This window comes from Phyllobates terribilis, unplaced genomic scaffold (assembly GCF_046119375.1).
Source record: "Phyllobates terribilis strain yellow unplaced genomic scaffold, ASM4611937v1 Scaffold_5__5_contigs__length_657084704, whole genome shotgun sequence".
In the NCBI taxonomy this organism is placed as follows: domain Eukaryota; kingdom Metazoa; phylum Chordata; class Amphibia; order Anura; family Dendrobatidae; genus Phyllobates; species Phyllobates terribilis.
Window position 1 is genome coordinate 146,562,743 of NW_027362765.1, and position 27,720 is coordinate 146,590,462.

General features: G+C 45.4%; 1 protein-coding gene across 2 annotated transcripts; it reads left to right on the forward strand.

Annotated features, from left to right (window-relative positions):
* The first annotated feature begins 6,468 nt into the window (after window positions 1–6,468).
* Window positions 6,469–27,092, forward strand: GOSR2 (golgi SNAP receptor complex member 2). 2 transcript variants are annotated; one of them, XM_073683137.1, is made up of 6 exons: window positions 6,470–6,649; window positions 8,007–8,071; window positions 12,529–12,637; window positions 15,565–15,697; window positions 18,253–18,393; window positions 21,072–27,092. In XM_073683137.1, exons 1-6 carry the CDS (start codon window positions 6,621–6,623, stop codon window positions 21,231–21,233), a joined length of 639 nt encoding a protein of 212 aa, XP_073539238.1. In that variant the 5' UTR covers window positions 6,470–6,620; the 3' UTR covers window positions 21,234–27,092. The 2 variants fall into 2 exon arrangements, with proteins under 2 accessions (XP_073539239.1, XP_073539238.1); XM_073683138.1 differs by lacking the exon at window positions 18,253–18,393 and having other exon boundaries at window positions 6,469–6,649.
* The last annotated feature ends 628 nt before the right edge of the window (window positions 27,093–27,720 follow it).

The window sequence follows — 27,720 nt, forward strand, 5'->3', positions numbered from 1 at the left end:
CATCAACATAGAGTGTACAGGAAAAAAAAAGAGGCATTCAAAGAAAAGAATACGGTCCCTACAGTCAAACATGGCAGAGGTTCCCTGATGTTTTGGGGTTGCTTTGCTGCCTCTGGCACTGGACTGCTTGACCGTGTGCATGGCATTATGAAGTCTGAAGACTACCAACAAATTTTGCAGCATAATGTAGACCCCAGTGTGAGAAAGCTGGGTCTCCCTCAGAGATCATGGGTCTTCCAGCAGGACAATGACCAAAAACACACTTCCAAAGCACTATAAAATGGTTTGAGAGAAAGCACTGGAGACTTCTAAGGTGGCCAGCAATGAGTCCAGACCTGAATCCCATAGAAAACCTGTGGAGAGATCTCAAAATAGCAGTTTGGAGAAGGCACCCTTCAAATATCAGGGACCTGGAGCAGTTTGCCAAAGAAGCATGGTCTACAATTCCAGCAGAGCATTGTAAGAAACTAATTGATGGTTACCGGAAGCGGTTGTTCGCAGTTATTTTGGCTAAAGGTTGTGCAACCAAGTATTAGGCTGAGGGTGCCAATACTTTTGTCTGGCCCATTTTTGGAGTTTTGTGCGAAATGATGAATGATTTGATTTTTGCTTCCTTCTCTTTTGTGTTTTTTACTTGCAAGCAAATTAAATGAAGATAATAATACCAAAGAATTTGTGATTGCAATCATTTTCAGGAAGAAACTGAGTATTATCTGACAGAATTGCAGGGGTGCCAATACTTTTGGCCACCACTGTATATATATATATATATATATATATACACATACAGTACAGACCAAAAGTTTGGACACACCTTCTCATTTAAAGATTTTTCTGTATTTTCATGACTTTGAAAATTGTACATTCACACTGAAGGCATCAAGACCATCAATTAACACATGTGGAATTATATACTTAACAAAAAAGTGTGAAACAACTGAAAATATGTCTTATATTCTAGGTTCTTCAAAGTAGCCACCTTTTGCTTTGATGACTGCTTTGCACACTCTTGGCATTCTCTTGATGAGCTTCAAGAGGTAGTCACCGGAAATGGTTTTCACTTCACAGGTATGTTCTGTCAGGTTTAATAAGTGGGATTTCTTGCCTTATAAATGGGGTTGGGACCATCAGTTGTGTTGTGCAGAAGTCAGGTGGATACACAGCTGCTAGTCCTACTGAATAGACTGTTAGAATTCGTATTATGGCAAGAAAAAAGCAGCTAAGTAAAGAAAAACGAGTGGCCATCATTACTTTAAGAAATGAAGGTCAGTCAGGCCGAAAAATTGGACAATCTTTGAAAGTGTCCCCAAGTGCAGTTGCAAAAACCATCAAGCGCTAAAGATACTGGCTCACATGAGGACCGCCCCAGGAAAGGAAGACCAAGAGTCACCTCTGCTTCTGAGGATAAGTTTATCCGAGTCACCAGCCTCAAAAATCGCAGGTTAACAGCAGCTCAGATTAGAGACCAGGTCAATGCCACACAGAGTTCTAGCAGCAGACACATCTCTACAACAACTGTTAAAAGGCGACTTTGTGCAGCAGGCCTTCATGGTAAAATAGCTGCTAGGAAACCACTGCTAAGGACAGAAAACAAGCAGAAGAGACTTGTTTGGGCTAAAGAACACAAGGAATGGACATTAGACCAGTGGAAATCTGTGCTTTGTTCTGATGAATCCAAATTTGAGATCTTTGGTTCCAACCACCGTGTCTTTGTGCGACGCAGAAAAGGTGAACGGATGGACTCTACATGCCTGGTTCCCACCGTGAAGCATGGAGGAGGAGGTGTGATGGTGTGGGGGTGCTTTGCTTGTGACACTGTTGGGAATTTATTCAAAATTGAAGGCATACTGAACCAGCATGGCTAGCACAGCATCTAGCAGCGGCATGCTATTCCATCCGGTTTGCGTTTAGTTGGACCATCATTTATTTTTCAACAGGACAAACACACCTGCAGGCTGTGTAAGGGCTATTTGACCAAGAAGGAGAGTGATGGGGTGCTACGCCAGATGACCTGGCCTCGAGAGTCACCAGACCTGAACCCAATCGAGATGGTTTGGGGTGAGCTGGATCGCAGAGTGAAGGCAAAAGGGCCAACAAGTGCTAAGCATCTTTGGGAACTCCTTCAAGATTGTTGGAAGACCATTTCCGGTGACTACCTCTTGAAGCTCATCAAAAGAATGCCAAGAGTGTGCAAAGCAGTCATCAAAGCAAAAGGTGGCTACTTTGAAGAACCTAGAATATAAGACATATTTTCAGTTGTTTCACACTTTTTTGTTAAGTATATAATTCCACATGTGTTAATTCATAGTTTTGATGCCTTCAGTGTGAATGTACAATTTTCATAGTCATGAAAATACAGAAAAATCTTTAAATGAGAAGGTGTGTCCAAACTTTTGGTCTGTACTATATATATATATATATATATATATATATATATATATATATACATACACACTGCTCAAAAAATAAAGGGAACACTCAAATAACACATCCTAGATCTGAATGAATTAAATATTCTCATTGAATACTTTGTTCTGTACAATGTTGAATGTGCTGACAACAAAATTACACAAAAATCATCAATGGAAATCAAATTTATTAACCAATGAAGGCCTGGATTTGGAGTCACCTCCAAAATTAAAGTGGAAAAACACACTACAGGCTGATCCAACTTTGATGTAATGTCCTTAAAACAAGTCAAAATGAGGCTCGGTATTGTGTGTAGCCTTCACGTGCCTGTATGACCTCCCTACAACGCCTGGGCATGCTCCTGATGAGGTTGCGGATGGTCTCCTGTGGGATCTCCTCCCAGACCTGGACTAAAGTATAAGCCAACTCCTGGACAGTCTGTGGTGCAACGTGACGTTGGTGGATGGAGCGAGACATTATGTCCCAGATGTGATCAATCGGATTCAGGTCTGGGGAACGGGCGGGCCAGTCCATAGCTTCAATGCCTTGATCTTGCAGGAACTGCTGACACACTCCAGCCACATGAAGTCTGGCATTGTCCTGCATTAGGAGGAACCCAGGGCCAACCGCACCAGCATATGGTCTCACAAGGGGTCTAAGGATCTCATCTCGGTACCTAATGGCAGTCAGGCTACCTCTGGCGAGCACATGGAGGGCTGTGCGGCCCTGCAAAGAAATGCCACCCCACACCATTACTGACCCACTGCCAAACCGGTCATGCTGAAGGATGTTGCAGGCAGCAGATCGCTCTCCACGGCGTCTCCAGACTCTGTCACATGTGCTCAGTGTGAACCTGCTTTCATCTGTGAAGAGCCCAGGGCGCCAGTGGCGACTTTGCCTATCCTGGTGTTCTGTGGCATTTCTTTGGAGGGCCGCACAGCCCTCCATGTGCTCGCCAGAGGTAGCCTGACTGCCATTAGGTACCGAGATGAGATCCTCAGACCGCTTGTAAGACCATATGCTGGTGTGGTTGGCCCTGGGTTCCTACTAATGCAGGACAATGCCAGACCTCATGTGGCTGGAGTGTGTCAGCAGTTCCTGCAAGATGAAGGCATTGAAGCTATGGACTGGCCCGCCCGTTCCCCAGACCTGAATCCGAGTGAGCACATCTGGGACATAATGTCTCGCTCTATCCACCGTCACACCACAGACTATCCAGGAGTTGGCGGATGCTTTATTCGAGGTCTGGGAGGAGATCCCACAGGAGACCATCCGCAACCTCATCAGGAGCATGCCCAGGCCTTGTAGGGAGGTCATACAGGCACGTGGAGGCCACACACAATACTGAGCCTCATTTTGACTTGTTTTAAGGACATTACATCAAAGTTGAATCAGCCTGTAGTGTGTTTTTCCACTTTAATTTTGGGGGTGACTCCAAATCCAGGTCTCCATTGGTTAATAAATTTGATTTCCATTGATGATTTTTGTGTGATTTTGTTGTCAGCATATTCAACTTTGTACAAAACAAAGTATTCAATGAGAATATTTCATTCATTGAGATCTAGGATGTGTTGAGTGTTCCCTTTATTTCTTTTGAGCAGTGTATATATATATATATATATATATATATATATATATATATATATATATATATATATATATATATACACACTGCTCAAAAAAATAAAGGGAGCACCTAAACAACAGAATATAACTCCAAGTAGATCAAACTTCTGTGAAATCAAACTGTCCACTTAGGAAGCAACACTGATTGACAATCAATTTCACATGCTGTTGTGCAAATGGAATAGACAATAGATGGAAATTATTGGCAATTATCAAGACACCCTCAATAAAGGAGTGGTTCAGCAGGTGAGGACCACAGACCACATCTCAGTACCAATGCTTTCTGGCTGGTGTTTTGGTCACTTTTGAATGTTGGTTGTGCTTTCACACTCGTAGTAGCATGAGACGGACTCTACAACCCACAGAAGTTGCTCAGGTAGTGCAGTTCATCCAGGATGGCACATCAATGCGAGCTGTGGCAAGAAGGTTTGCTGTGTCTGTCAGCGTAGTGTCCAGAGGCTGGAGGCGCTACCAGGAGACAGGCCAATACACAAGGAGGCGTGGAGGGGGCCGTAGGAGGGCAACAATCCAGCAGCAGGACTGCTACCTCCGCCTTTATGCAAGGAGGAACAGGAGGAGCACTGCCAGAGCCCTGCAAAATGACCTCCAGCAGGCCACAAATGTGCATGTGTCTGCACAAACGGTTAGAAACTGACTCCATGAGGGTGGTATGAGGGCCCGACATCCACAGATGGGGGTTGTGCTCACAGCCCAACACCGTGCAGGACGCTTGGCATTTGCCACAGAACACCAGGATTGGCAAAGTCGCCACTGGAGCCCTGTGCTCTTCACAGATGAAAGCAGGTTCACACTGAGCACATGTGACAGACGTGACAGAGTCTAGAGACGCCGTGGAGAGCGATCAGCTGCCTGCAACATTCTTCAGCATGACCGGTTTGGCAGTGGGTCAGTAATGGTGTGGGGTGGCATTTCTTTGGAGGGCCGCACAGCCCTCCATGTGCTCGCCAGAGGTAGCCTGACTGCCATTAGGTACCGAGATGAGATCCTCAGACCCCTTGTGAGACCATATGCTGGTGCGGTTGGCCCTGGGTTCTTCCTAATGCAGGACAATACCAGACCTCATGTGGCTGGAGTGTGTCAGCAGTTCCTGCAAGATGAAGGCATTGAAGCTATGGACTGGCCCGGCCGTTCCCCAGACCTGAATCCGTTTGAGCACATCTGGGACATCATGTCTCATTCCATCCACCAAAGTCATGTTGCATCACAGATTGTCCAGGAGTTGGCGGATGCTTTAATCCAGGTCTGGGAGGAGATCCCACAGGAGACCATCCACAACCTCATCAGGAGCATGCCCAGGCGTTGTAGGGAGGTCATACAGGCACGTGGAGGCCACACACAATACTGAGCCTCATTTTGACTTGTTTTAAGGACATTACATCAAAGTTGGATTAGCCTGTAGTGTGGTTTTCCACTTTAATTTTGGGGGTGACTCCAAATCCAGGCCTCCATTGGTTAATAAATTTGATTTTCATTGATGATTGATTTTGGTGTGATTTGGTTGTCAGCATATTCAACTTAGTACAGAACAAAGTATTCAATGAGAATATTTCATTCATTCAGATCTAGGATGTGCTATTTGAGTGTTCCCTTTATTTTTTGAGCATATATACAGTACAGACCAAAAGTTTGGACACACGTTCTCATTTAAAGATTTTTCTGTATTTTCATGACTATGAAAATTGTACATTCACACTGAAGGCATCAAAACTATGAATTAACACATGTGGAATTATATACTTAACAAAAAAGTGTGAAACAACTGAAAATATGTCTTATATTCTAGGTTCTTCAAAGTAGCCACCTTTTGCTTTGATGACTGCTTTGCACACTCTTGGCATTCTCTTGATGAGCTTCAAGAGGTAGTCACTGGAAATGGTCTTCCAACAATCTTGAAGGAGTTCCCAGAGATGCTTAGCATGGGGTCCTAGGTGGACCCGTTGAAGCGCCAGAAGGCAGCTAAACGGCCGTTGTCCTCAGTCTCACTCCCCCGCACACTTCTCGGGGGTCGCTATCCCAAGCCACTGGCCAGCATGCTTTACCGGTGATAATAAAGGATCTCTTCAGATATATCAGTGAGTGCTACCTTTATTCCTTTCTTCAAGTCTCATATATATGTATATAGTACTTGTAGCTTCACATTATTCAGACGGCCGCTCACCTGCTCATTTTCTTTAGCCTGCAGCTACAAAAAATAAATGAAAGCAAGCCAGCCACTTAGTTACCATGCCAATAGACCTGTTAACTTTCCACCGCCTATGGTAAAATAACCACAGTCACATCCTTTTCCTTCCCTCCCAACAATTATGTAAAAGTGATACTAAACAATAACAAAGAGCAACAATCCTAAACGCCTTCTAGTTGGCGTTAATTTTCGCCGAGCGGCTCAAATCCTTCCAGCAGGCACTGAAATAAACAGCCCAGAGACGTCAGGGGCCTGATGGAACCCGGAAGTGATGACGTGTGCCGGGAATAGTGGAGTCAGCCTTGGAGCGTAGGCAGCCGATTACCGATTAATATATAATCGATTGCCGAGCTCAGATTGGCGACAGTCAGGATCTGGAGCCATGGAGGCTCTTTACCATCAAAGTAACAAGTGAGTGTCAGTGACAGGTGGGGGGACATGCTCGTCCATGGCTCCATAGAACACATGGGTATAGGCATGGTGTGTTATTACAGATGGTTATACATAATCTACTACTGTTGTGCTTATTATTATCAGTTACACATAATCTGACTGTTAATATTGTAGAAAATACCTCAAATAGGGAATATATTGTTTTTATTGTTCCCTAATGACGATCTCCGGTAAGGCCGCATGTTAGTGCTTGTATTTTGCCCTCAATATATGGACTTTCCGTATATTTACTAAGGTTAAAAGGGATGTCCACTTTTTTGGGGCAGTTTATATTTTGTTTTATACTTAAATGAATTTATTTGGGATTAAACATAATTTTTGCAATTAGATTTAAATAAAAATTGGAATTTTTTTCTGAGGAGCACAAAAAAAAAGCCAGATAAAGAAAAACAAACTGTCAGAGCGAACTCACTGATGGATTCTCAGCTAACTCATGCTGCAGCCAGCAATACACAGTGCAAACAAAACTGAGGCTATAGAAGACAAACAATGCAATGTTTTTAACGGAACCCAATTGTAAAAACGATATTTGGCCCCAATTACAGGCATTTAATTTAAAACCCCAAAATGACCTCAGAGATTGACAATCCCTTTAAATTTCACCATCCAAAAAATGCCTCCAAGCAAGGCACTCTTGGCAATTTTTTTCCCCCCTAATCCCAGCTTTATTTCTGGGTCTTTTCTTGCAATTGTCATAGCAAAGTTGGAACTGTTGTCAAGTAGATCCACGGCCCTACTAAAATGTGGCAACGTTAAAAGGGTTTTCCAAAAATTTGGTTTTTTTTTTTTTTCTTTCTCGGTATAGGTATGTCTAGGTTAAAGTTACAAAATCTGCTGCATTTAACAGTTCAACCTAAATTAATGTGATTTGATGAAAACTTAGGCTGCGTTCACAGAATTATGACCACGGTACGTTTTTCTGACCCACAAATTTTGAAAATGGCAGCAAAACTTCAATGTGAACGCAGCCTAAAAATAACAAATTGGTATTTACTCACCCATTGCTGTGTTAGTACCAGATCATGTATTCAGCACCTAACTATAGCAAAGTGTGCTGTGGTCTTGATGTCACCACTGCGGCCTGTCAACAAAGACCAGGAGCTGTGGCAGAAAGTCATCGCTGGAGCAGTCCTGCCTCATGGCATCTCCATAACTCGACGTGATGGAACATGCCATCATTTGTATGAACTTGTGAGAGTAAAGAAACAAGAAATATGAGATATAATATTGCCCAATAGATTTCTAAGTATTAGGTCAGTAAAAAAAACTGACACGAAAAACCTATTTAATGATTTTCTTTTCTTTTTTTCTTTAGACATGTTCATGAAGTTCAGAGCCAGATGGGACGGCTGGAGTCGTGTGACAAACAATCTGTACATCGTAAGCATTACAACTATCCATTAGTGTTATTAATGCCATTTTTCTGTTCTGTTAGGAACAGAAAAAAATATCAATTGTAGCCAGAGACAGATTTGCTATAGCTAGTTAGACTCTATTGACACGCGAGTTAGACCCTATTGACCTTAGTGATGTCCATCAGCAGAATACTGCACGATTCCAGTAATAGTGTCTCCCAATACTAATGTGAACCCAGACTTATTATTGGGGGTTGGGGAAGCCTCCAGATTCTCCTAAGATTGATGATAATACAGGATCTGGCATGTTTAATTTTAGTGCCTGATCATTTCGTTCTCAGGGAAGATGCTCCTCAGCCAGTGGTGTCTGGAAGTGGCACATTTATCTGAGTATGGGTGTGTGTATAGAGAGGTCAGAGTAGCGGTGAGCGTGCATGCGTATAGAGAGGTCAGAGTAGCGGTGAGCGTGAGTGCGCATAGAGAGGTCAGAGTAGCGGTGAGCGTGCGTGCTTATAGAGAGGTCAGAGTAGCGGTGTGCGTGCGTATAGAGAGGTCAGCGTAGCGGTGAGCGTGCGTTCGTCTGCATAGAGAGGTCAGAGTAGCGGTGAGCGTGCGTGCGTATAGAGAGGTCAGAGTAGCGGTGAGCGTGCGTTCGTATAGAGAGGTCAGAGTAGCGGTGAGCGTGCGTCCGTATAGAGAGGTCAGAGTAGCGTTGAGCGTGCGTCCTTATAGAGAGGTCAGAGTAGCGTTGAGCGTGCGTCCTTATAGAGAGGTCAGAGTAGCGGTGAGCGTGCGTCTGTATAGAGAGGTCAGAGTAGCGGTGAGCGTGCGTCTGTATAGAGAGGTCAGAGTAGCGGTGAGCGTGCGTCCCTATAGAGAGGTCAGAGTAGCGGTGAGTGTGCGTTCGTCCGTATAGAGAGGTCAGAGTAGCGGTGAGCGTGCGTCCGTATAGAGAGGTCAGAGTAGCGGTGAGCGTGCGTCCGTATAGAGAGGTCAGAGTAGCGGTGAGCGTGCGTCCGTATAGAGAGGTCAGAGTAGCGGTGAGCGTGCGTCCGTATAGAGAGGTCAGAGTAGCGGTGAGCGTGCGTCCGTATAGAGAGGTCAGAGTAGCGGTGAGCGTGCGTCCGTATAGAGAGGTCAGAGTAGCGGTGAGCGTGTGTCCGTATAGAGAGGTCAGAGTAGCGGTGAGCGTGCGTCCGTATAGAGAGGTCAGAGTAGCGGTGAGCGTGCGTCCCTATAGAGAGGTCAGAGTAGCGGTGAGCGTGCGTCCGTATAGAGAGGTCAGAGTAGCGGTGAGCGTGCGTCCCTATAGAGAGGTCAGAGTAGCGGTGAGCGTGCGTCCGTATAGAGAGGTCAGAGTAGCGGTGAGCGTGCGTCCCTATAGAGAGGTCAGAGTAGCGGTGAGCGTGCGTCCCTATAGAGAGGTCAGAGTAGCGGTGAGCGTGCGTCCCTATAGAGAGGTCAGAGTAGCGGTGAGCGTGCGTCCCTATAGAGAGGTCAGAGTAGCGGTGAGCGTGCGTCCCTATAGAGAGGTCAGAGTAGCGGTGAGCGTGCGTCCCTATAGAGAGGTCAGAGTAGCGGTGAGCGTGCGTCCCTATAGAGAGGTCAGAGTAGCGGTGAGCGTGCGTCCCTATAGAGAGGTCAGAGTAGCGGTGAGCGTGCGTCCCTATAGAGAGGTCAGAGTAGCGGTGAGCGTGCGTCCCTATAGAGAGGTCAGAGTAGCGGTGAGCGTGCGTCCGTATAGAGAGGTCAGAGTAGCGGTGAACGTGCGTTCGTATAGAGAGGTCAGAGTAGCGGTGAGCATGCGTCCCTATAGAGAGGTCAGAGTAGCGGTGAGCGTGCGTCCGTATAGAGAGGTCAGAGTAGCGGTGAGCGTGCGTTCGTATAGAGAGGTCAGAGTAGCGGTGAGCGTGCGTCCCTATAGAGAGGTCAGAGTAGCGGTGAGCGTGCGTCCGTATAGAGAGGTCAGAGTAGCGGTGAGTGTGCGTTCGTTCGTATAGAGAGGTCAGAGTAGCGGTGAGCGTGCGTCCGTATAGAGAGGTCAGAGTAGCGGTGAGCGTGCGTCCGTATAGAGAGGTCAGAGTAGCGGTGAGCGTGCGTCCGTATAGAGAGGTCAGAGTAGCGGTGAGCGTGCGTCCGTATAGAGAGGTCAGAGTAGCGGTGAGCGTGCGTCCGTATAGAGAGGTCAGAGTAGCGGTGAGCGTGCGTCCGTATAGAGAGGTCAGAGTAGCGGTGAGCGTGCGTCCGTATAGAGAGGTCAGAGTAGCGGTGAGCGTGCGTCCGTATAGAGAGGTCAGAGTAGCGGTGAGCGTGCGTGCGCATATAAAGGTCAGAGTAGCGGTGAGCGTGCGTCCGTATAGAGAGGTCAGAGTAGCGGTGAGCGTGCGTTCGTATAGAGAGGTCAGAGTAGCGGTGAGCGTGCGTCCGTATAGAGAGGTCAGAGTAGCGGTGAGCGTGCGTTCGTATAGAGAGGTCAGAGTAGCGGTGAGCGTGCGTTCGTATAGAGAGGTCAGAGTAGCGGTGAGCGTGCGTTCGTATAGAGAGGTCAGAGTAGCGGTGAGCGTGCGTTCGTATAGAGAGGTCAGAGTAGCGGTGAGCGTGCGTTCGTATAGAGAGGTCAGAGTAGCGGTGAGCGTGCGTCCGTATAGAGAGGTCAGAGTAGCGGTGAGCGTGCGTCCGTATAGAGAGGTCAGAGTAGCGGTGAGCGTGCGTCCGTATAGAGAGGTCAGAGTAGCGGTGAGCGTGCGTGCGCATATAAAGGTCAGAGTAGCGGTGAGCGTGCGTCCGTATAGAGAGGTCAGAGTAGCGGTGAGCGTGCGTCCGTATAGAGAGGTCAGAGTAGCGGTGAGCGTGCGTTCGTATAGAGAGGTCAGAGTAACGGTGAGCGTGCGTCCGTATAGAGAGGTCAGAGTAGCGGTGAGCGTGCGTCCGTATAGAGAGGTCAGAGTAGCGGTGAGCGTGCGTCCCTATAGAGAGGTCAGAGTAACGGTGAGCGTGCGTCCGTATAGAGAGGTCAGAGTAGCAGTGAGCGTGCGTCCCTATAGAGAGGTCAGAGTAGCGGTGAGCGTGCGTCCGTATAGAGAGGTCAGAGTAGCGGTGAGCGTGCGTCCGTATAGAGAGGTCAGAGTAACGGTGAGCGTGCGTCCCTATAGAGAGGTCAGAGTAGCGGTGAGCGTGCGTCCGTATAGAGAGGTCAGAGTAACGGTGAGCGTGCGTCCGTATAGAGAGGTCAGAGTAGCGGTGAGCGTGCGTCCCTATAGAGAGGTCAGAGTAGCGGTGAGCGTGCGTCCGTATAGAGAGGTCAGAGTAACGGTGAGCGTGCGTCCCTATAGAGAGGTCAGAGTAGCGGTGAGCGTGCGTCCGTATAGAGAGGTCAGAGTAACGGTGAGCGTGCGTCCGTATAGAGAGGTCAGAGTAGCGGTGAGCGTGCGTCCGTATAGAGAGGTCAGAGTAACGGTGAGCGTGCGTCCGTATAGAGAGGTCAGAGTAGCGGTGAGCGTGCGTCCGTATAGAGAGGTCAGAGTAACGGTGAGCGTGCGTCCGTATAGAGAGGTCAGAGTAGCGGTGAGCGTGCGTCCGTATAGAGAGGTCAGAGTAGCGGTGAGCGTGCGTCCGTATAGAGAGGTCAGAGTAACGGTGAGCGTGCGTCCGTATAGAGAGGTCAGAGTAGCGGTGAGCGTGCGTCCGTATAGAGAGGTCAGAGTAGCGGTGAGCGTGCGTCCGTATAGAGAGGTCAGAGTAACGGTGAGCGTGCGTCCGTATAGAGAGGTCAGAGTAGCGGTGAGCGTGCGTCCGTATAGAGAGGTCAGAGTAACGGTGAGCGTGCGTCCCTATAGAGAGGTCAGAGTAGCGGTGAGCGTGCGTCCGTATAGAGAGGTCAGAGTAACGGTGAGCGTGCGTCCGTATAGAGAGGTCAGAGTAGCGGTGAGCGTGCGTCCCTATAGAGAGGTCAGAGTAGCGGTGAGCGTGCGTCCGTATAGAGAGGTCAGAGTAACGGTGAGCGTGCGTCCCTATAGAGAGGTCAGAGTAGCGGTGAGCGTGCGTCCGTATAGAGAGGTCAGAGTAACGGTGAGCGTGCGTCCGTATAGAGAGGTCAGAGTAGCGGTGAGCGTGCGTCCGTATAGAGAGGTCAGAGTAACGGTGAGCGTGCGTCCGTATAGAGAGGTCAGAGTAGCGGTGAGCGTGCGTGCGCATATAGAGGTCAGAGTAGCAATTCACCTAATGAGCATCATAGTCCGACCACCTTTAGGCTAAACCTATGAAAATCTTCTTATTTCTTCCCTTTGTTTGTGACGTGGGATTGTCTGTTATTAGCACAGATTTATTACCTTCATATGGAGCATAAAATAACCTGCTCCATCTGTACGTTCAGGAATCTTTGTGCATAACAAACCAGAGGAAATCACCTGTAACTATGAACCTTCCGCCAGGCTGAGGACGGCGTCCTCTGACACATATTTATGCTGACTTGTTCTTTATTAGTCCTAGAAAACGAGATCCAAGCCAGAATAGACCAGATCTTTAGTAACCTGGAGCGTCTGGAGATCTTGTCTAGCAAAGAGCCGCCTACCAAACGGCAGAATGCCAAACTGTGAGTAATTGGGGTATCCGCTGTGTGAGCTATTGGGCAACCTTACTGAGTGGCCGTATTCCTCATGATTAGTCATCCGGCATTAAATAATAGTTCTTTTCACCGATAAGATAATAAGGTTATGCGTCCTATCGGCATGTTCAGATGTCTATGGTTTGTTTTTTGTTTTGCAGCAAAACCTGTTTGCTGCATATCTTGCAGCATTTTTTCACTTTCTCATTGTTTTGTATGGATGAAAAAACGCTGAAAGAATCAAAACCGCTGCAGTTCTCAAATTCAGTCAGAAAAAAAAATCAAGCGGTGTAATAAGATTTCTGAAATCTCATAGATTTTGTTGTTACTGTAAAATACAGAAGCTTCTGATCTGCAGCAAAAAATGTAAAGGAATGCTACGTGTGAACATAGTCTGTTAATAGGACAAAAATTTGTGAGCTTGCTGCCAAAAAGAAAAGGAAAAAAACAGCATTATTCAGATGGCTGGTACTGATTTCCAGTCCCAGAAATTTTGCATGTGAATATAATGCCTTCAGGTTAGGAACAAATTGGTTCTTAGATTCTTAGAAGGCTTAAAAGGGTATTCCCATCTCCAAGATCCTATCCTAATATGCAGTAGGTACAATAATAATTATTATTATTATATATTGCCAATTCGAAATATAGTAAAGTTCTTCTGGTAAGCTATATCTCTTACCCCATGTGGAGGGCATTGCAGTTGCTTAGGTATCCATGGTTACCTCCACTGATACAATGACAGTTAGCTAAACAGCTCTTAGTGGTCGTAACCATGGATACCTAAGTTACTGCAATGCCCTGCACATGAGGTAAGTGACATAGTGAATCAGAAGAACTACACTACGTTTCTAATTGGAGGTATTTACAAATATTAATATTATTACACCTACATATTGGGATAAGATCTTGCAGATGGGAACACCCCTTTAACTTTACCCATCATGTGTTGTCTGCTTGCATTGGTCTACATGTGTAGTCGGCCATCAAACATCACAGCATCAAGCCCTGTTCTTCATGTTGCAATGATGCGGTCACAGTACAGGAGAGTGGATCTCTTTAGTTTCTATTGCGTACATTTTTACGGCTGCAGCAGTCGTATTTTCCCTTCCAGAAACGCCGCCACTTCTGTCCACAGGCTGCATCTGGTACTGCAGCTCTGCACCATTATGGAGACCAAGTTGTGTGCTGTGGATGGATAATATGTAACCTGTGCCAATATCTGTGATCCTCTGATCAGCCATGGTTTAACTGATAACCATTATTCACCGGCTTATCAAAAACAAAAATGCATGAAAGGGTTTAAAAAAACAAATTTCCCACCGTGAAGCGGAAACTTGAATCATTTCTTTACACATCGTTGCTTCAATCGTCCTAATTATTATTTTTTTTTTATGGTTTCAAATAAGAAAAAAAAATTCCCAGATCCTATCTCCTGTTATAACCTAAACTTCAAAAAGGTAGAAAATGCTTCAGAATAATAATTTACTAAAAAGAAGTAAGGGAGGGGGGTAAGGAGCGAGAAGTGAAATACTTGTGAGGCTGGCATGCAGACCCCCTCCTCGGATTCCACACACACCCCGGGGCGTTCTTGGGAAGCTTTTAATTGAAGCAGGTCAGAGAAAGGGCACAGAACAGGTTTCCTGTGGACGCTTTTCTGATCGGGATTCTAGTTTCCATATTGAGCAGGTATATACCTCCGTTAACCCTCCTTGTACCAAAGGCGAACATTGGATGTGACCCAAAAAGGTCGGCTGCCTAGATGACGGACAGCGACAGGTTTAGTGTTAGTGTATGCAGTGAGACATTTTACCTGCAGGGGGTGGTATAGATCACCTCTATTTTGTAAAGTGTGTCCCATTGACTTACATGGAGTCACACAGCTCCCTTCAGACACGTGGGAATCCTCATAAATAATTTGCATTCACAGAAATGACACAGCAGCCAAAATACTTAAAGGGATTGCGCATGATTAGAAAATCTGGCTAAAATACCACAACACCTGCTCACAGGTTGTGTGAGATTGACGCTTATCCCCTTTTCTCTTCATTGGAGCTGAGTTGCAATACCAGATGTAACCTGTGGAGGAGGGAGTCCCGGTGACCGGCGCTCCCAAAGGCAAAAAATAGATCATACACCTAAATTAATAAAAATGTATCAATGACTCAACGCGTTTTGGCTGTACCCAGCCTTCCTCAGGTATTTCTAAAGTAAAGTGGCTGTACAAATTGAAACACTATGCCATGACATGTTTCAATTTGCTTCCTCAGGAGCTGAGCTGCAATACTAGAGATAAGCTGTGGACAGTTTTGGCCCCGTTTATAGAAGGAAACACTAAATCACTGACAATCCATTTGAAGGGGTTGTCCACTACTCGTACAACCCCTTCTCAATTGCTATAGTCCCCCTCATGAAAATAACCACAACCTGTAAACTCTCCTTTGGTGTCGGTCCTGTTACAGCGATGGTGGCACTGGGGCTTGTGTGACGTTATGTCATGTGAGCCCTCCAGCCACTCAGCGTCCGCTTCACTCTCACTTCCTTCGGACGAAACTGACACCCGGAAGAATTGAGAGCTGCTGCGGCTCTCAGGTTTCCTCCAAATATTAGTTACGACCGAAGGAAGTGAGAGTAAAGCGGCCACTGATTGGCCGTAGGACTCACATGACAATATCATGCGAGTGTCGGGAGAGCCAGTACCGCCATAGCTGAAACCGGAACGGAGGTGAGTACAGGCTGTGGTTACTCCACATTGGGGAATATAGCAATTGAGAAGGAGTTTTCCGACTAGTGGACAGCCCCTTTTAACTACCTGCTACCTCTGAGAAACGCGCGTGCATTGCCTATATGTGACAAGTCACAAGTGATATAATAAATGACTTTTTATTAAACCACTGACCTATTTCTACTTTCGACAGGAGAGTGGATCAGCTGAAATATGACGTGCAGCATTTACAAACAGCATTACGGAATTTTCAGCATCGGCGCTACAACCGAGAGCAGCAGGACAGAGAGCGAGAGGAGCTGATGACGCGGTCTTACACCACCAATGTGAGTTTAGATCCCCACTGATATTTAGCTACATTGTATCCCTGAATTATGTTGTCTGACCGCCCTCCTTTTCCCTCATACACCTGCACTCTCATCTTGGTTGAGCGTCCATGTGTTCCCAAATAAAAAAGGATCAGGCATGTTAAAAAACAACACGCTTGGTTTTCTTTTTTCCCATCATCTGCGATATTTAAAGATTATAGCTACCCCCTTAGGGTATGTGCATACAGAGGGTTTTGGGGAGTTTTTTGAGCAAAAACTCTCCAAATCTTCTAGAAAATGAGCAAAATGACTCAGTGGGCACAAATCCTTACACATTAGATGTTTTGCTGGTCCCTGTGAAGACTTTCATACAATGTGTCCACTTTTAGCTTTTTTTAAAAAGTTGTACGATATAATAAAATATAGCTGTTTTTTTCTTACAACAGTGCCACATGTGTTCATAGGTTGGTTGTGGTATTACAGTATCATAAATTCAAAGCAGCTGAGCTGCCATACCGCCATACCAGTCACAGCCTATAAACAGGTGTAGTGATATTTGTGGAAGAAAGCAGCCATGTTTTCTTAATCCCGTGCAATCCTTTAAACATCTAAAAAAGTCTATAAAAGATTAAGCCAGCCGGTGTTGAAGACTTTCATCTGTCTGAAATGTAGATTAAGGACTTACAAAATAATTTAAAGAGCACCTATTACTAGTCTGAGGTTGCCCTTTTTATTTAAAGCACCACTCCAGCAGTTTTTTTTTTTGCAGTGCTGATGTCGTGCTACTAGTGATGAGTGAGCATGCTCGTTACTTGAGATTTACGAGCATGCTTGGGTGTTTTCCGAGTATCTTCGGCGTACTCAGTGATATGTTTGAGTCACTCCATGTGCATGATTTGCGAGTGTTTGACAGCTTTAATACATGTGAGGAATGCCTAACAAAGAGGCATTTCTCACATGTATTAAAGCTGTCAGTCACAAATTATGCACACGGAGTGACTCAAACATAACACCAAGCACCGCAGAAGATACTCTGCAAGCACCCGAGCATGCTCGCTGAAAGAGTTAACAGCACACGCTCTCTCATCAGTTCCGTGCTACTAATGTGAGACCCCTGCCACTACTCTCATACTTACCAACCACTGTCTTCTCCTTTTTACCCGCACCCCTCCGGTCACTTTGTGACCAGCAGTTTGTTACTGCCGGATCACTCCAGTGTTTGCTGGAGTGAGCCGGAGGTCATTTTTCAATACAAGTCTTTGAGAGCTTCTTTCTGGTTCTCATAGGCTTACATTGGGAGCTCGTAACCATTCCCTCTGAATTCTGGTCAGTCACAAGATGGCGATGCGGGAAGAGCTGAAGACTGCGGGGGATGAGTATAGCGTTAGGTGCAGAGATCTGTGGCACCACTCTAGCGCCAAAATGTAAAAAAAAATAATGCTGGAGTGGTGCTTTAAGAAAAGAGTGAGCAGCCTGAGACTTGAGATTTTTCTAAACATTCCTATGAGCAAAAGTGGTTACAAAGGTCCTAAAGGTCCCAACTTTCTAGCAAAAGTTGAGTTGGATCCCGCAACCCTCTGCGTCCCTTCTCTCTGCGATTTCTTGGCAACAGCTTACTAAAAGGTGCATCAGCACTGGAAAAGTGTCAATTGTGAAATCTTGAGATAACACTCGAGATCTCTCACTGTCACAGAGAGGAGGGCCGTGTAAGGTTGTACTTTTTAAGCCACCGGAGAATTTTAGTAAGCACTTTCAGAGCTGCCGATTCGTAGACCAGCTAAAGGTAATCAAGAATTGATCGTTCTTACACATTTGACTAAAGTCAACAGAACCCGCCAATATTGATGGGGTCAGCCGACAGTCTAATGTGTATGGGAATCTCCCAAAGGATCGGAATGGTTAATTTCTGACAGCTGATCTGTTTGTTCTCCCTCGAAATAAGCTGCTGCTCTCATAGAGAACACAGGAGTATTTGGCCGATTGTTCCTGTGTATGGGAAAGTCAGAAGAGAAGCTGTTGGCCAAACAATCGCTACCTAATGTGTACAGGACCCTTTTGATTCCTTAGAAGGGACTTTAAATGTTTTTGTTGTTATGATCCCCAAATGTCATTCAATATTCTTTTGGAGAACCTGGCAGCAAGTGTTACATTTTCCTGCACCTCCAGTTTAAGCAGTTGACCATTCTCTGTTCAATCAGTTGGCCGTCTGGTCTTCCAGAGCAAGAGACTCTCTTAGTAGCCTTTTAGACAGGGATCCTAAATAGGTGTCCGCCACCCCCCACTACAGCTCCATTATGGGGTGTTTGAAACATGATTTTTTTTTTTTTTTTTTTTAAAAGGAGACAATTCCTATTATCAAACTAGATTCCACATCACATTCAGGTGGACTACAGACATTATTTGGAAAGTATATGAAAAACTATTGAGAATAAAAATATTCCTTTATGATGTTCTACTCCGGTCTGGGGATGTGGTGATGGCTTGTTTAATGGTAATTTTAATTTAAAACGGTTTTTGTTTCTTTCAATAACACATAACCACTGGGGTCACCCCCTTCCCAATTTCTCACACAGGACTCAGAAACCTCCATACACATTGATGAGACCCTTCAATTTAATTCATCCGTCCGTAATGCTCACCAAGGGATAGACGACCTTCTGGGGAGTGGGACCACTATACTGGAAGGGCTGAGGGACCAGAGGAAGACCTTAAAGGTGGGGAATCAGAAGGGACAGGAAAGATTATTGGTAGAGAGCTGTAAACCACGCACACACTGCTCTGTATAGTCTGCTCCATGTTTGGTGTCAGTGATGATCCTGGGACTGCTCCGAATTAGAAAAAGCGGTTTGGTTCGTTTTCCAAAGAAACAGCGCCACTCTTGTCCAAGGGTTGTATCTGGTATTGCAGTATATTCCCATATAAGTAGGGCTGAGCGGTAATACTAAAACGCTGTCTATAAACAAGTGTGGCACTTTTTCCGGGGCAAAAAAAATTGCACCTTTTTATTTAATCCTGCTCTGTCCATTAATGTTTCTGTTGCATTCATCTAAAAGCTCCAATAAGAAATCATATCTTTTGGCAGGTAGCAAAAGGTAGTTTACATAACCATGATCCTTCAAAGCTGTCCCATAAAAACAAGGTCTTTCCCTATTTTGTTTTATATACTTTAGATTTTTAGTGTCTCGCTTGTGGTTACAGCTGACAGTTCTCTGTGTCTGTTCTTCTGCCACATGGCTTCATTGCCGTCACAAGAAGTGCCACCAGGTTTTTGTCCTGTAATCTGAGAGCAGCATGATGTAGACGTAAAAAGACCCTGTTTCCAGCAATGTGTCGTCTACTGGGCTGCTTGCTGTCATTTTAATAAAATCATTATCTCTTCTGCAGATCTAGCAGTTCTCTGAATGCTGAGCTCTGTATAACCCCGCCCACACCTCTTATTGGCAGCTTTCCTGTGTGCACTGTGCATAGGCAGAAAGCTGCCGATCAGTGGTGGGGGCGGGGTTACACAGAGCAAGAGGCAACTGGTCCTCTAGTGATAATCTCCTGCTGATAAAACCCTGTTTTCTCTAATCACCTTTCATGACTTCATAGGAGGTTGTCACCACGCCCTAATGGGGGACAGGAAACACAAAGAGGTTTAAAAACCCTTCCCACCTCCCAATTGCCAGTATCTTACCTGTCCCCCATAGGGCATGGAGAGGTTATTCCTTGCTGCGTGGCCGGCTTATGTAGCATGGATAAGTTTACCTGCCGGGCAGCGGTGGTCATCGGCTTGCCCTCCTCCCCCGTGCTGCTCCTGTCATCTAGGGACTCGGGACCATTCCTGGCCTTCCTGCGCTCCCTGGTGGGGTAAAGTGGGCCAGAGTACTAGGACCGGAGACCTCCCTGAGCTCCCCGGTCCTCTCCTGCTACGCACGTGCTTCCCTGTCGGCGCGACCTGGAAGGGGCGTTCACTTCCGGGTTGTGCGTTCCGCGCTGGAGCGCATGAGTTGAGTCATGGGAGCACATGGACTCGTTCCCACTATGCTGGTGCCTGTCCTGACTCGGAAGTATGGAGGGAAATTTTATTGAAATTTTGACCAAAAGTCCAGTAAGTGACACATCGCTGGAATCAGGGTCTCAGCCCCTGCATCAAGCTGCTCTCAGATTACATAGTAAAATCTTGCCAACAGATAACCTTTAACAATTGTGGAAATTGTCTTTCAACCTCTTGCTTACAACATCCCGCTATCATAAACCGGGAGTTATACTGTGTTGTATAAATGAGCCGAAAGACTGCCCTAAATGCCCTGCGGACCTCCTACCTGCCGCCGTCCCCCGCTTCTCGTATGATTAGTAGGCCTGTCACGGTGTCATTCCTGTGTCTCACCGGGCCTACTAATAAGAGCAGGTGTCGGCAATAGCAGCAGGTAGGAGGAGGGTCACAGGGCTCTGATCTGCTGCCCACTGACTACTGACATGGCTGCCAGGTCAGAGCCCTGTGACTCTTATTACTTAATTGTACTCCTGGGAGATGATTTCCAAGTACAGGATATCGCGCGTAGCAGTCTTGAAGGGGTCATCCAGCAGCCCTCACGTCCATATTGGCAGCTAGTTTTTTCTGCTGGTGAGCCGTTCTTTGGACCCTTGGCAGATATCCTGCATACCAAATAGATATTGGGCACCTGTCCTAATGGTAATGACTGGGCTCGTGCTCCGTGCCTGCCAAGGGGCTGACATATGCCAAGACACCAGTGCTTCCTGCTCTCAAGGCCGAAGAGAGAGGCGTCAAATAAGTGGTGTAAAAAGGTTGTTCTTTTCCCAGAAACCACCCCAAGATTGTCTGTGTTTGGCATTGCCATTCACCCACTTCCACTGCACATAACCATTGCTCCAATACCTGACCCACTGCAAAGATTGGTTCTTTCCATTCTGCCCAGTGGCAGCTGTAGGGGGGCAGAATTGTATCACTTAACGGTTTGGCAGTATTTGGAGCCCTATATCAGTAAACCATGACTGTTTTTTGTATTGCAACTCAATTGCAAGTGAATGGGTCTGAGCTGCAATACCACACACAACCTGTAGACAGGTGTGGTGCTGTTAGAAGATAGCAGCCATGTTATCTATTTAATCTACCCAGTCTTTTGTTACCTCTGGAACTAAATGGCGCCCTTACTAAAATAACATATACATTTTTGACTAGGTGTATCTTCTTGCCATTGGGGAATGCAAGTGATGGGCATTCTTGCTTAGATTTCAGGTTCTGATGCCATGATGATGACTATACTTCTGTGACCTGTCTCCTGTCAGCTCTTATCTTCTATGACCTTGCTCCAGAGTAACTCAATGTTTTCACCCCTGTTTGTCACTCCTCACTTTCCTTCCCCCCTGTTTTTTTGTTGCCTTTCCCTAGGGAACCCAGAAGAAGATCCTGGATGTTGCAAACATGCTCGGCCTGTCCAACACGGTTATGCGTCTTATCGAGAAGCGAGCGTTCCAGGACAAGGTCATCATGATTGGAGGGATGCTGCTGACCTGTGTGCTCATGTTTCTAGTCTTTAAATACCTGACGTGAGATGGAGGATTAACAATCTGTTTCCTGGACTGTGCCTCGGCCGCCCCTCTGTGCTTTTTCCACCCCCCTCCCCTATTGTACGCTGTGAAATCTCAGTAAAGGCAGAGGAAGTATTTTAAGGAAGAACGCAGACTTTTAACAAAGACATTTAATGCTTTACGAACTAGAGATGCTGATGTTCTTATGTGTATTTAATACGGTCTCTTAACTGCACATTGTCTATTAAACCACGTGGCCCCATGCAGCGCAGTGACACGGAGTGTGGACTGATGGCCTTGAGCGGCTGGCTCAGTGAGATAAGGACAGTGATCACTGCCAGGTATACACTAAGCACACTAGGTCCTTATGTATGTCTCTGATCACATAGGCCTCTTGCACTCGGGGTGGATTTACTGCAGATTAGCTGCAATTTTCTAGTGAAATCCATGTGTTACAGGTAGATTTTGCTACAGATTTGTCTAAGAGTTCACCTTTTGCATTGCAAAGAATTGACATCATGCAGATTTTAAAATCTGCACTGGATGTCAATTTCCAAAGGAAAATTTATTGCAACATATAGAAGAGATTTAACGAATACTGTGGGGTACCGCCACCGATCAGCTGTAACACGTGCGGCTGCAGCTGGATATAATCGGTGTACAGAACAGCATCGCTTCATACTTTGTGTGGCAGATACTATTGCCTTCTATAGGAGCTGACCATCACTACCTGACAGCAGCCACTAAACTGTGCAGATGTGTGAGGACGGCTGATCAGTGGGGCTGCCAGGTGAAGGACCACCACCAATTTTATATTGATGACCTCTCCTGAGTATAATAGTAGTGGACATCCCCCTTTAAGTAACAAGACTTCTGCTCACAGCCTCTCTGCCCCTATGATAACTCTTTTTGTCTCTATGGCAGATTTCCCTATCTGAGTACGGACTACTATGCACGGACAGGGCACTTAGCTGCTAATTCAAACTTAACAGCCTCTTAGACATATATGAGACTGTCGAGTTCTGCTCTTGCTGATCCATACAGTCCTTACTGAGAACGGGGAACACGGATGTGTAAGACCTGCCTTAATTTTGCATATTAGCCTTGTCAAAAGGATATTTAGGCTAAGAACTGTTCTAAACAAAAATGTTGGTGTGATCTATAGCAACTAATCAGATCACTTCATTAATTTCCAAATAATGTGGTGGGGAAAAAAATGAATGAGTAGTTGTTATGCGCATCATTGATGTTTGTTTTTTTTATCACGGTTTCATGCATGGTGCTTGTGTGGATTGAGGTCTCGTCCAAACTACAATGTGGGACCTAGTGTGAATGCCATTAAAGACTGGGTGGAATATTATCGAGGTCGGTGAAGATCTTAGTGTTTGCCTGTCCACGTCAGAGCTCTGATCTAACTTAAGTCAGTGTATGGCCGTGACAAGCAGCCGTATTTCACAGTCCACGTATGAGCTGCAACCCAACCCGAAATGACAGCCTCATCGATGCAGATAAGGCTGTACGTTCCAGGGTATTGGCGTCCTTGTACAATTCGCGAAATGAGCTGGGGCCAGTTTCACACATCCGGGGACAGACCGCAGTGTACGTACAGGCCACGGATCTACTGCCTCGAATGCAGCAGTCTCACTTATGCCTTTGTGGTTGTTCAGTCTGGGTCAGGAGACCCCCTCCTATACGTACATCGCAGTATGTACTCAGAGCTTGATTCACGTGTCTGTGAAATCGCCCTAATAAAATAATTAGTGTTGATAAAGGTCTGAGGGAAAAGTGGTTAACTCCGCTAGATCCTGCAAAAAGAATATGCATCGGCGAAGGTGAACACACAGCTGTACATCTGAGAACTGATTAATGTTATACGGTAAGGACAAAGTCATTGAAGCGGGGAGTATGCAGGTCCACAACCAGAACCCTTATTTATGCTTGGCACAGCCATGTGTGTGTGAATACTGTTATATTTGCTGTAGCTAGAATGTGCTTATGATTAGTATATGTGCTTAATTCTCCTTCACAGGGCAAATATAGGTTGTAGGCACATGATCTGTTGTGTTCGGGTGCCATATTCGTTTTTGTGCCGATCGCAGATTGCAGTAGGACTCCTTCCTTTTTTTTTCTTTTTTTTTTATTGGTGTGCTTTGCAGCAGTTTCCAATAATATTTGGTAACCTGCATAATAATACTCGTGTAGAAAACAAAACACAGAAAAAAACCCCAAGTGTGAACCAATCTGCACTGTTTAATATGATGGATCTCTGCACAGAGGGAACTCAGTGACGATGAAACGGCACCCTCTAGTGGTAAGTTCTTATTTAGCAGGTTGGCTGATTAGTATTCGATATTTAATAGGAAAGGTAAACAGAGCTTCTAGCTTTGCATCCTTTAGGCCTCATTTAGACCACACCCATTATGATCGATGAAGGTGTCATAAATTATTTTTTTGCACACCTGTTTTACCAGTTAGATTTCACATCTACAGTCATGGCCAAAAGTATTGAGAATGAGACAAATAGTAATTTTTCCAAAGTTTACTGCTTCATTTTTTGTAATGGCAATTTGCATATACTCCGGAATGTCAGAGTGATCAGCTTAACAGCAATTACTGTACTTGCAAAGTCAATATTTGCCCAGAAAATGAACTTTAACCCCCAAAACACATTTCAACATCATTGCAGTCCTGCCTTAAAAGGAGCAGCTAGCATCGTTTTAGTGATTGATCCATTAACACAGGTGTGGGTGTTGATGAGGACAGGGCTGGCGATCAGTCAGTCATGATTAAGTAAGAATGACATCACTGGACACTTTAAAAGGAGGCTGGTTCTTGGTATCATTGTTTCTCTTCAGTTAACCATGGTTATCTCTAAAGAAACACGTGCAGCCATCATTGCACTGCACAAAAATGGCCTAACAGGGAAGAGTATCGCAGCTACAAAGATTGCACCTCAGTCAACAATCTATCGCATCATCAAGAACTTCAAGGAGAGAGCTTCCATTGTTGTCAAAAAGGCTCCAGGGCGCCCATGAAAGACCAGCAAGCGCCAGGACCGTATATTAAAACTGTTTCAGCTGCGGGATTGGACTACCAGCAGTGCCGAGCTTGCTCAGGAATGGCAGCAGGCTGGTGTGAGTGCTTCTGCACGCACTGTGAGGCGGAGACTCTTTGAGCAAGGGCTGGTTTCAAGGAGGGCAGCAAAGGTACAGGGAGTGGACTGCTGAGGACTGGGGCAAAGTCATTTTCTCTGATGAATCCCCTTTTCGATTGTTTGGGACATCTGGAAAACAGCTTATTCGGAGAAGAAGAGGTGAGCGCTACCACCAGTCTTGTCTCATGCCAACTGTAAAGCATCCTGAAACCATTCATGTGTGGGGTTGCTTCTCAGCCAAGGGAATCCGCTCACTCACAGTCTTGCCTAAAAACACAGCCATGAATAAAGAATGGCACCAGAATGTCTTCCAAGAGCAACTTCTCCCAACCGTCCAAGAGCAGTTTGGCGCCCAACAATGCCTTTTCCAGCATGATGGAGCACCTTGCCATAAAGCAAAGGTGATAACTAAATGGCTCATGGAACAAAACATAGAGATTTTGGGTCCATGGCCTGGAAACTCCCCAGATTTTAATCACATTGAGAACTTGTGGTCAATCATCAAGAGACGGGTGGACAAACAAACACCAACAAATTCTGGCAAAATGCAAGCATTGATTATGCAAGAATGGGCTGCTATCAGTCAGGATTTGGTCCAAAAGTTGATTGAGAGCATGCCAGGGAGAATTACAGAGGTCTTGAAGAAGAAGGGGCAACACTGCAAATATTGACTTGCATTAACTCACTCTAACTGTCAATATAACCTATTGGTACTTATAATATGATTGCAATTATATTTCTGTATGTGATATAAACATCATACAAACACTAATAAAAACCAGAGGCCAGCAGATCATGTGAAAATATAATTTTGGTGTCATTCTCAAAACTTTTGGCCATGACTGTATACACGCCACTCCTATACAGCGGCATATTGCCGTGGCTGGTTTTTGGAGGTGGATCCACCTACTTCTCATTTCTTGTTATGTCCTTATTGAGGAAAGGGGAGAAGTATTTTAAAAAGAATGGCAAAAAAAGACATTTAATTGTGCATATCTGTTTTTGCACACCTATTTTACTTGTTCATACTGGATGTGTAACATTTATTGTTACATCTTTTTTGGGAACTGGGGGGGGCGGATAATTGGGGTTGAAAAGATTTGATGCAAAGTAATTATAGCGTTGTTAAAAGTATATAGTAAAAGAAAAAATTTCAATGGATGAGATAATATAAAAGAAAAAAATCACCCATAGCATGGCTAAGAATGTGTAAGCCAGATGCAGCACCACCATTGGCACCAGCTGTCTGCGCATTAGTAGTATCAAGTGCAGGTCTCAGTTGGCCTTCTTTGCCTCTGGCATGCGTATCAGCGAGGAGGAAGTGGGGGACGCTATTGAATATGTGGCATCACTCGTCTCAGTCACAGCAGAATAGTGTTACCCCTGGCGGTGACCCTATCAGTTTGAGTCAGTGTTCTGTAGAGACCTTTTCCACCTGTTCCCTCAATGACCCCTCTATCTGTTCTGCCCTGTAAGCTGCAGCACTGTGGGGTTCCAGTTAATTTATTGTATGACATGAACAGTCTGCCTTTGTACTCAGAAGATAGGGGGCTAGATGAGATGGAGGAGACAATTCAAATGTCTAGTTGTGTTGATGGCTCTCTCAGATGTGGTGGTATGGACACTCACAGTCACACGCTAACTAAGGTAAATCTGAAGGTGGGAATCAGGCAGAGGGAACAAGGACCTCAAGAGATTTCCCATACTGAAGCAATGGTCACCCAAAGCCTTGGTGATGATGATTATGATAATGATTGTACTCGGACACAAGATTGGGGTGATGAGGATGTGATGTCATCATCATCAGAGGAGGGTGGTGTTGGCAAAGAGTAGAGCTGATGTTTGGCCAAAAGATTTGGGGTGTAATCTGCATCTTCAGTAGTCCGCTCGGGAGTAAGTGATGCCGCCGCTGTTGGTGGATGAGGCTCAACAGCTCCTGAAAGCTCTTATTTAATAATTAAAGCTTTTTCAATTAACCAATAACAAACCTGATTCTACTCCCCAAACAATGAAAAAAATGGGGACCACGACTTGCCAAAAAAAGCTACAGTTCCTTCCCAGTACCACCGTATGTGTATAAAAACTGGCATGTTTGTTATATATGTTATATAATTTTTAGACCGTTTTTACATTTTAAAATGCATGAAGAGTCTGTAAGTTCAGCGTTTTACCTCCGGTTAACATCCCTTTACTCAGAGCCAGATATGTTGAGGTCATATTAATAAGTTGTGTTTGCATTAAAGGGATTGTATTGAACCCTATTCAATCATAGAAGACCTCGCGTTATGGGTTTTTTTTCTGGGAAATTAAAGACTTTGCACTACTTGGGATTCGCGGCGAATCTAATTTTTGAGAAATATTCAATTGTTCTAGCAAATTGGAATTTGAAAAGGTTGGGTCATCTCTAGAATATAAGAGAGTGGTCATTGAGTTTAGGTCCATTTGTCAGGAATCTACATCGTATACTATACCCCACATGCGGATATTTACGGATTAGCTCGGTTATCTCCTTATTTAGTAAATATGCGCAGTGTCGCCTAGCAACCAGCTATTTTTATTTTCTTGTTTCCCATGTGACATCTAGATAGTTCCTTGCAAAGATGCAGTTATTATCATACATTCTCGTGTGGCGGTAGGGATAGCGTGTGAATATAACATCAGCTGGACTGAGATGGGCGGCATACAGTTTCCAGTCAGCTGCAGAATGGAAAAAGTATGAGCCTGATGGAGAGGAGACGGAAGGGAGACACAGGGAACAGGCAAACATGACAGATAGAGGAAAGATTGATAGGAAGACAGAGTGCTGGCCGCATGTACGGCATTCAGAGCAAAGGCGGTGTCCGCAGTGACACGCAAGGTTTCCAGCCACTGTGGCATTCACAGAATTTTCTCCTGGTCTTTCAATGTCCGGCTGGAGTCAAGGACAACTTGAACCTCTGGGCAGCACATCAACAACAGCCAGGATACACCTGTCCTGACCTTCTCCAGCCAGAACATCACAGGAGGGGGAGCAGCAAACAAGAGCCATCATGCAAATAGTGAAGGGCAGCAGGAGGGGTTGGAGGACTGGCTTATACTTGTGTTCTTTGCACTTCCAGCAAGGAACCTGTATGCCATTGCAGAGTCTTAAAGCAGACAAGTGAGTGTTCTGCCCTATGGCACCTGCGTAATAAGACATGCCATAACTTTTATCAATTATTCCATGCCATAGAATCCATGAGAAAAACAAAATGAAGTGCGATTTTATTCTGCAAATCTGCATATACTAATGAGACAAGACTAGTCTGGTGGGGCAGCTGTTCCTGCAGACTAGTCTTGCCTCAGATCCTCTAATCACGCACCCTCGGGGCATGAT

Excerpts from the sequence above, each read along its gene's own strand:
- GOSR2 (XM_073683137.1), top strand. The coding sequence starts at position 6,621 with ATGGAGGCTCTTTACCATCAAAGTAACAA. Across the intron at positions 15,698-18,252 it reads CGCGGTCTTACACCACCAAT|GACTCAGAAACCTCCATACA; the intron begins GTGAGTTTAGAT and ends TTTCTCACACAG. Across the intron at positions 18,394-21,071 it reads ACCAGAGGAAGACCTTAAAG|GGAACCCAGAAGAAGATCCT; the intron begins GTGGGGAATCAG and ends GCCTTTCCCTAG.